Raw genomic sequence first — 6,599 nt, 5'->3', positions numbered from 1 at the left:
ACAGCCCGTCTTGGATCCTTCAAGTAAGTTAAATATCATCTAAATGAATGTTTCTTTATTGCGTTATGCTACTAATCAATGAAATTATCAGGATGCTGACTGCAAAAGCAATTGAGGCTAACGATGGGAAGCCACTACCTCTGTATCAGAAGGCTCTGTGTGGTCTTACAGCTGGTGCTATTGGTGCTTGCGTTGGTAGTCCAGCTGACTTGGCGCTTATCAGAATGCAAGCTGATAACACCTTGCCGTTAGCTCAGCGGAGGAACTATACCAATGCTTTCCATGCGCTTTACCGTATTAGCGCTGATGAAGGAGTTTTGGCGCTTTGGAAAGGTTGTGGTCCCACTGTGGTCAGAGCTATGGCTTTGAACATGGGAATGCTTGCTTCTTATGATCAGAGTGCTGAGTACATGAGAGATAATCTCGGTCTTGGGGAGACTTCTACGGTCGTAGGTAAGCTGCTCTTCCTAGTCTCTCATACAGTAACAAAGATAATTTTTTTCTACTACGCCTTCAAATAAAAGTAGATAAAAGTTAGAGCCAAGGATCCACATAATCATCCAGTAAATTTACAATTTACAACGAGTGGTGTTGTCATACATAAAACAATTGTGTGTTTCACTTAATGAAGTTTAGTATAGAACTAGACTAGAGAATATGCATTCTCCTTGCTTCATTAGTGAAGGGAATCTCTAAACTCTCAGCCATTGCCCAAATTGATCCGAATGCATTCTCCTTGCTCCATTTTAACCCTTCAGCTCTCTAGTAACTGTAATGTATATTGCTGAGCTGAAAAAACTACATTTTTTTTCTGGTCAACTTTCTAAACTAGCTGTAATAGTTCTGCACTAGAGTTAAACGGGAAGACCTTATCAGTTTTGTCCTGTGGTGATGTATTACCAAGTAAATTATATGTCTGAGTGTGATTGTTGGGTCCCTTGTGGGCAGGAGCAAGTGCTGTTTCGGGATTTTGTGCTGCCGCTTGCAGTCTTCCATTCGACTTTGTCAAGACTCAGATCCAGAAAATGCAACCGGACGCTCAGGGTAAATATCCATACACGGGTTCGCTAGACTGTGCCATGCAGACCTTAAAATCAGGAGGACCTCTGAAATTCTACACAGGTTTCCCTGTGTACTGCGTCAGGATCGCCCCTCACGTCATGGTATGTTTCTCCCTTTCTTCAAAATGCTATTTCAAGACTCACTTCAGGCTTGTCTCTGAGATGGTGGATGATCGGGTGTTTTCTTTTTGGCAGATGACATGGATCTTCCTGAACCAGATTACTAAGTTCCAAAAGACCATTGGTATGTGATCTTCAAGCCATCCTTGTGAAGTGCGGAGCCAATAATAAGACGAGAAGAACGAAAACACAATTGGAATTGTGTTCTTTTACCTTTTTAACAATATACATATGCCTTGAAGCATTATTTGAGACTTAGATATTTTTTTTTGTCGTCGTTGATTGGTCCGTGAACTTTTAAATTTTTTAAATTTTGTTTAAGATTTTTGGCCATTAAGTAACTTCAAAACTACTGATGCATCGAAATAATATTTTTATTTACTTGGTTAATGATGTGTGGAAGTTGAAAGACAAGCTTGTTTCTACATTCATGAGGTCTAGTGCAGAGTCTCCATTATTTCGTTTTGAAACACAAACAAAACATTAACATCAGCAGACAAGCACTCTGCGCCCAAAACTCTGCCGATTACAATACAACACACACATGTAGCTGTCGGGAACGCAACATGCCTATTTCGAGACAACTTCTTTGTGGAGGAACAGTGTGGAGGAACCAGAGGAAAACATGTCATGAGTATGTTTCAACGTTGGTGATAGAACAAAGTAACAAGAGCATTCTTGATATCATCTCAATACACCCTTTAAGACAGTTGATGCATGTCTTACAGCTCTAGACACTCTCCATATCTCGTGTTGAACAAGTCCCCAAGAAGCTTTAGTCTTTACCCTCTTCTGCACTTTTTTGTTTATGCATGTAGACAAATACCATTACAGCAATCTATTTGCTGACCATATGTTTCAAGAAGAAGTTACCATGAGTTTCAAGAAAAACATGTCTCTTATGCATCAGAACTCATGGTAACTTCTTCTTCTTGGGTAAAAGCGGCTACTCTCAGCTTTTCTGTTTATGCAGGTTGACAAATACCATTACAACAATCTATTAAACCCCTTTTTTTGGGATAACTAGGCTAGGGAAACCTTAAATTACAAAGGAAAGTGACATGTTTTTACCCAAGTACGCTTCCGACATGACTTGACAATAAACTGAGAGTAATATTTTATCAAGTGGTTTTCCTTTTTGTTAATGCATGTATATCCAACTTAAACCAAATAAAGAAGATGAACAAAAGTTGACAAAAGAAAGAAAGAAGATGAACAGAAGATGTGGGATGTGCGTAATTAAGTTTGTGAATTATTCTTATTAGAAAATATAATATAAGGGAAAATGTACATTATACTATTAACTAGGAAGAAAAAGAGAGTAATGGTTAGACTTTGATCCATTCAGAGCCGTCGATAAAGGTAAGAGAAATAAAAGGTTTAGCTTCATCGTCGGTGAGCTCTTTTGCCCAAGCCACCCTTCCTGCATAGTTTGCTCCTTCTCCAGTGCACTTGTACTGACCATAGAACACCGTCCTGCATCACACATTTTCACATTTTCATTTTTATATGCTTATGGCGATCATGTTTGATGCCGTATGAAAGCATTTTTGAGTACAGGAAATTCTAGACTAGACTATATACACTTATGCACACCTATGTTATTGACCTTAAGCTTCAATATCTACTAATGATATATTCTCTCAGCTGGTTAAGCTTCAGGTTCAATCCGTGTTTTAGTCCATTAGTTTTAGTGTTTCAAGAAACTTTATCTTAGAAGCTCACTGATATGATCATATAATCATTACATTGTCTGGTTCTATGTGATTTAACGAAAAAAAAGTAGTGAGGTGAAAGGGAAGTAAAGTATACGTACATCTCACGTGAAGGGTCACCCCAATTGTACCAGCCTCTAGGGAGGATGATATTATCCATATACGTGTAAGCAAAGACGACTCTTGAGAAAGGACCCCATGCCCTTCCAAGGTACAAAACTCCTGTCCCTGTCACCTTACAGTTAACGAACGAGAATCCTGTGTCCTCTAGCACACTGCCCCTCCCTTGCGCCGTCACTGCTCCTAGCTTATCCGCTATTGCATGCACGTGACATCCCTAATTAAACACCAATTTTTAGAGCAAGAACCAATCTACTTATGTTATTTACAGAAGTGTTGAGAATGTTCAGCAACATAGACCACAATGTACGTAAATGGGGATAGCTATGCGGGATCGTAGGTGCAGGGCCCGTATACACAAGTTATAATGCCCTTAAATAATTTTAAAATATATTAATATTATTACTAAATCGTTTATAGCCACAAAATCTCGATCATGTTTAGATGAGAATGTTTACCTCATAGAGAGAAAGGGCATTGCCAAAGATGAAATCAACAGATCCCTCAATGTAACAGTCTTTGTAATAATGCCTTCCTGAATGATCATAGAGAGTGTCTTGAGCACCAAGCATTTTACAGCCGAAAAATGCAGCATTGTCCGCTGACACCCTCAATGCCACGGCCTGTTTCCCAACCGCGCCTGGCAAAGGGACCGGGGTCGTGTTCTACATACATATAAGAATAAGACCGCAAATAGGGCTTCAAAACTTATCCAACCAAATGAAATTGAACACAACAATTATGGTAATGGTTGCAAGTTACCTTGAAAGTGATGTTCTTAGCGACAAAGAAAGGTGAGTTCACGGCGAAAGAAGCAGAGTTGAAGGTGCCCATGGGATTGCCTTTTGTGTCAGGTGTTTGTGCTGTGTCTCCCCATTCCACTATTGTTGTCTCTGCTCCTTCTCCTTCTATTGTTACGAATGACTTCATTGGGGGTATGTTCACCTTCTCCCTACACCCATTTCCCCTTTCAGTGTTATTATATTTTCTCAATTTAATTACAAATCTAAAAAAAATAGCTATAGCAAATAAATCAATTTGTTACATATAATACAAATAAATCCAACCTTTGAGGCGTATTACAAAGTTCTTGGTTTCACGTGATTCTTATAGTGTTGATTTTGAGAGAGATGGCTACACCTCTTTATTGGCAATAGGTGTTTAGACTCTTTCAGATTTATTATTAGTTTTGGCTCATGCAAATGCAAGACGAAAGGAAAAGATATGTTATCATTTCATAAATAGAGCCAAAACAAATTGCAAAACTGCAAAATGTTAGAGCATTTTTAATCGGACCAATCGCGGGCCGCCACGTGTCGTGGAACCTGCGCTACAGTTATGATCCGGATTCAGTGCAGTGAACTCCCAAGAGGCAGGTTCATTGCTTTTGTTTATTTTAATATTTTTTTTTTTCAAAAACTGTGTGAACTCCCCATAGAGTTCACTAATGCAGATGCTCTTAATAGACAAACTCCAGAATCTACGGTCCAGGTTGTCGGAATATAGTTACATCCACATATATATATATTTTTTTAAATGAAGATAAAGCTAAAGATGTGGTACCAATTTGGTTTTCATCAATTGCAAAATGTACCACACAATTGATTTCTTTATCTATATAATAACAAAAAAGATCGTCCAATATATGTTTTGAGTAAACAGTAATTACACCAAAACTCGTACTATTCACCTGATATAAAGAGCTGTTATTTTAAAAAACAATGAAAAACTTCTACTTACTTGAAAACTCCAGCATGAACTTTGATGACGACACGAACGAGGTTGATGAGAGGAAGAGAATCAATGGCGTCTTGGATATTAGTGAAGTCACCTTTATTCTGATTCTTATGGACAGTGAGTGTATATGAAGGGAAGAGTTTGTTCTCGGCTGCCTTGAACACCGAGTGTTTAAGGCTCCCAACGAATCTGACCCATTTCATGAATTCCTCTTCAGGGTTTTGTCTCTGACTCGTCGTGTTCACATTCTTCTGGTTTCTTGGTCGTAATCGTAGACCTTTGGTGTGGCATTGTGTTTGCGTTGAACAAAGTAGAATAACGAGAATAAGGAAAAACAATATGGGAGCTTGTGATGAATTTAATTTGGGCATCTATACGACAAGAATCAATATATTAGGTTTTTCTTTGTTTTAATTATAGGTTTCGCCAAAGATACAAAGTACGGCCAGTGATATATGGCTTATGTGATTTCTCAATATGTATATGTATATATACATGTATGTGTATGTTATTTAGAGGTGGTGGAGTGTTTGGTTCTTCGGTAATGGAATTAGGTGGAAAGTGACAGAAGGGAAGAGGTCACGGGGCGGTTCCATGTCACATCCACGTAGAATGAGAAGCCTGGCAAAATGCCAAATTAAAAAAATAAAGAGATTATTTTTTTCTTATAATAAAGAGATTCTATTATTAAGCTGTAGAAACTCAGCACAATTTAGCAAAAAAAAAAAAAAAACTCAGCACATAAAGGGAAAAACAAACCAAAAATGAAAAAGAGAATTAGCCCACATTTATATGACACTCATTCTTATTTACTATACTGTATACTGTCAAGACAAAAGGAAATCACGAGTTATGTATCATATGTGAATTCAATTTTATGCAAAGAAAAAGAGACTCTATGTTGTCAATGAAAGTTGCATCAACTGTGTAATGGTGAACAAAAAAAAAGAAAGAGGTGTTGAACATGAGCAAAAGTTAAGTTCATTGATGAGATGGAAACTAACATAAATATGAAGCTAACATGGACACTAAAAAGTAGTTGCAGTGAGAGTATCTCACACAGTTTCTTTGAGTAGTTGTACGATTAGCTATGCATGAAGGTCTAATCAAATCTGTAACTGGAATGAAATTGTAATTTTATTATTAAGTTAATCTATTTTAAATATGTATTGAAAGTTTTACTATTTTGGATGTTTAATCCATTTTAGGATATATTTTTTCTTAATTTTTTACAACTTTCATTTATTACTTTATTTTACGAATAAGTGAAAACATCAATTTTTAGAGCAAGTTTATCGGTTAGTTTTTTATTTTTAGATCCTTAGCCCTAAATAATAATTATTTTAATACAGTTTAATTTTACATTAAAATTTTTAATAACGATTGCATGTATGTGTCTTAAATCTCTGTGCATTAGTAAAAGTCCAACACTCATGTCTTTTAGATTTAGGAATTTTTTTTTTTAAATAAGTATGTATACCTAAAGGAAAAAAGAAATCATTTTTTTTGAGACTGCTATAAATATGGGTCTAAATATTTGTAAGATAATTAATTCACACAATAATAAAAAATCCTAAACGAGTATTTGCCTCAATACGTTTTGTTCTCTATTGTATTCTTGCTTAATTCATGGATGTTCGTAATAATAATACATAAACAGAAAAGTTCCCATGAGGATTTTGTAGAATGTGTTTTAAGAATCGATTGTTAATCTCTCTCCTATTTTTTTTCATTTCTTTCAATTCTTTTGTTTGTTAGATACTCTATCACATTTTGCTGTTGGAAATGGCCTTAGCCACCAACATACAAAAGAAGAGAGAAAGAAGATAGATAGTAAGAGAGATGG

The 6,599-nt window shown here is 36.4% G+C and overlaps 2 protein-coding genes across 2 annotated transcripts; one reads left to right on the top strand and one right to left on the bottom strand.

Moving 5' to 3' along the window:
• The first annotated feature begins 6 nt into the window (after window positions 1-6).
• On the top strand, window positions 7-1,571 carry LOC106425827 (mitochondrial dicarboxylate/tricarboxylate transporter DTC-like). The gene is made up of 4 exons (XM_048749605.1): window positions 7-23; window positions 92-453; window positions 949-1,163; window positions 1,257-1,571. The coding sequence occupies exons 2-4, from the start codon at window positions 93-95 to the stop codon at window positions 1,311-1,313; spliced, it is 633 nt and encodes a 210-aa protein (XP_048605562.1). The 5' UTR covers window positions 7-23; window position 92; the 3' UTR covers window positions 1,314-1,571.
• Window positions 1,572-2,413: 842 nt separating this feature from the next.
• Window positions 2,414-5,238, bottom strand: LOC106425693 (probable pectinesterase 53). The gene is made up of 5 exons (XM_013866407.3): window positions 4,757-5,238; window positions 3,779-3,968; window positions 3,475-3,681; window positions 2,998-3,233; window positions 2,414-2,657 (listed from the first exon to the last, which is right to left on the bottom strand). The coding sequence occupies exons 1-5, from the start codon at window positions 5,122-5,124 to the stop codon at window positions 2,510-2,512; spliced, it is 1,149 nt and encodes a 382-aa protein (XP_013721861.1). The 5' UTR covers window positions 5,125-5,238; the 3' UTR covers window positions 2,414-2,509.
• Window positions 5,239-6,599: the final 1,361 nt, after the last annotated feature.

Source organism: Brassica napus, chromosome A2 (assembly GCF_020379485.1).
Source record: "Brassica napus cultivar Da-Ae chromosome A2, Da-Ae, whole genome shotgun sequence".
Classification (NCBI taxonomy): domain Eukaryota; kingdom Viridiplantae; phylum Streptophyta; class Magnoliopsida; order Brassicales; family Brassicaceae; genus Brassica; species Brassica napus.
The sequence above is the reverse complement of the archived record's forward strand: the minus strand, read 5'-3'. Positions and strand labels throughout refer to the sequence as shown.

Excerpts from the sequence above, each read along its gene's own strand:
- LOC106425827 (XM_048749605.1), top strand. The coding sequence starts at position 93 with ATGCTGACTGCAAAAGCAATTGAGGCTAACGATGGGAAGCCACTACCT. Across the intron at positions 454-948 it reads GGAGACTTCTACGGTCGTAG|GAGCAAGTGCTGTTTCGGGA; the intron begins GTAAGCTGCTCT and ends CCTTGTGGGCAG. Across the intron at positions 1,164-1,256 it reads GGATCGCCCCTCACGTCATG|ATGACATGGATCTTCCTGAA; the intron begins GTATGTTTCTCC and ends TCTTTTTGGCAG.
- LOC106425693 (XM_013866407.3), bottom strand. The coding sequence starts at position 5,124 with ATGCCCAAATTAAATTCATCACAAGCTCCCATATTGTTTTTCCTTATT. Across the intron at positions 3,682-3,778 it reads CTAAGAACATCACTTTCAAG|AACACGACCCCGGTCCCTTT; the intron begins GTAACTTGCAAC and ends ATATGTATGTAG. Across the intron at positions 3,234-3,474 it reads ATGCCCTTTCTCTCTATGAG|GGATGTCACGTGCATGCAAT; the intron begins GTAAACATTCTC and ends GTGTTTAATTAG.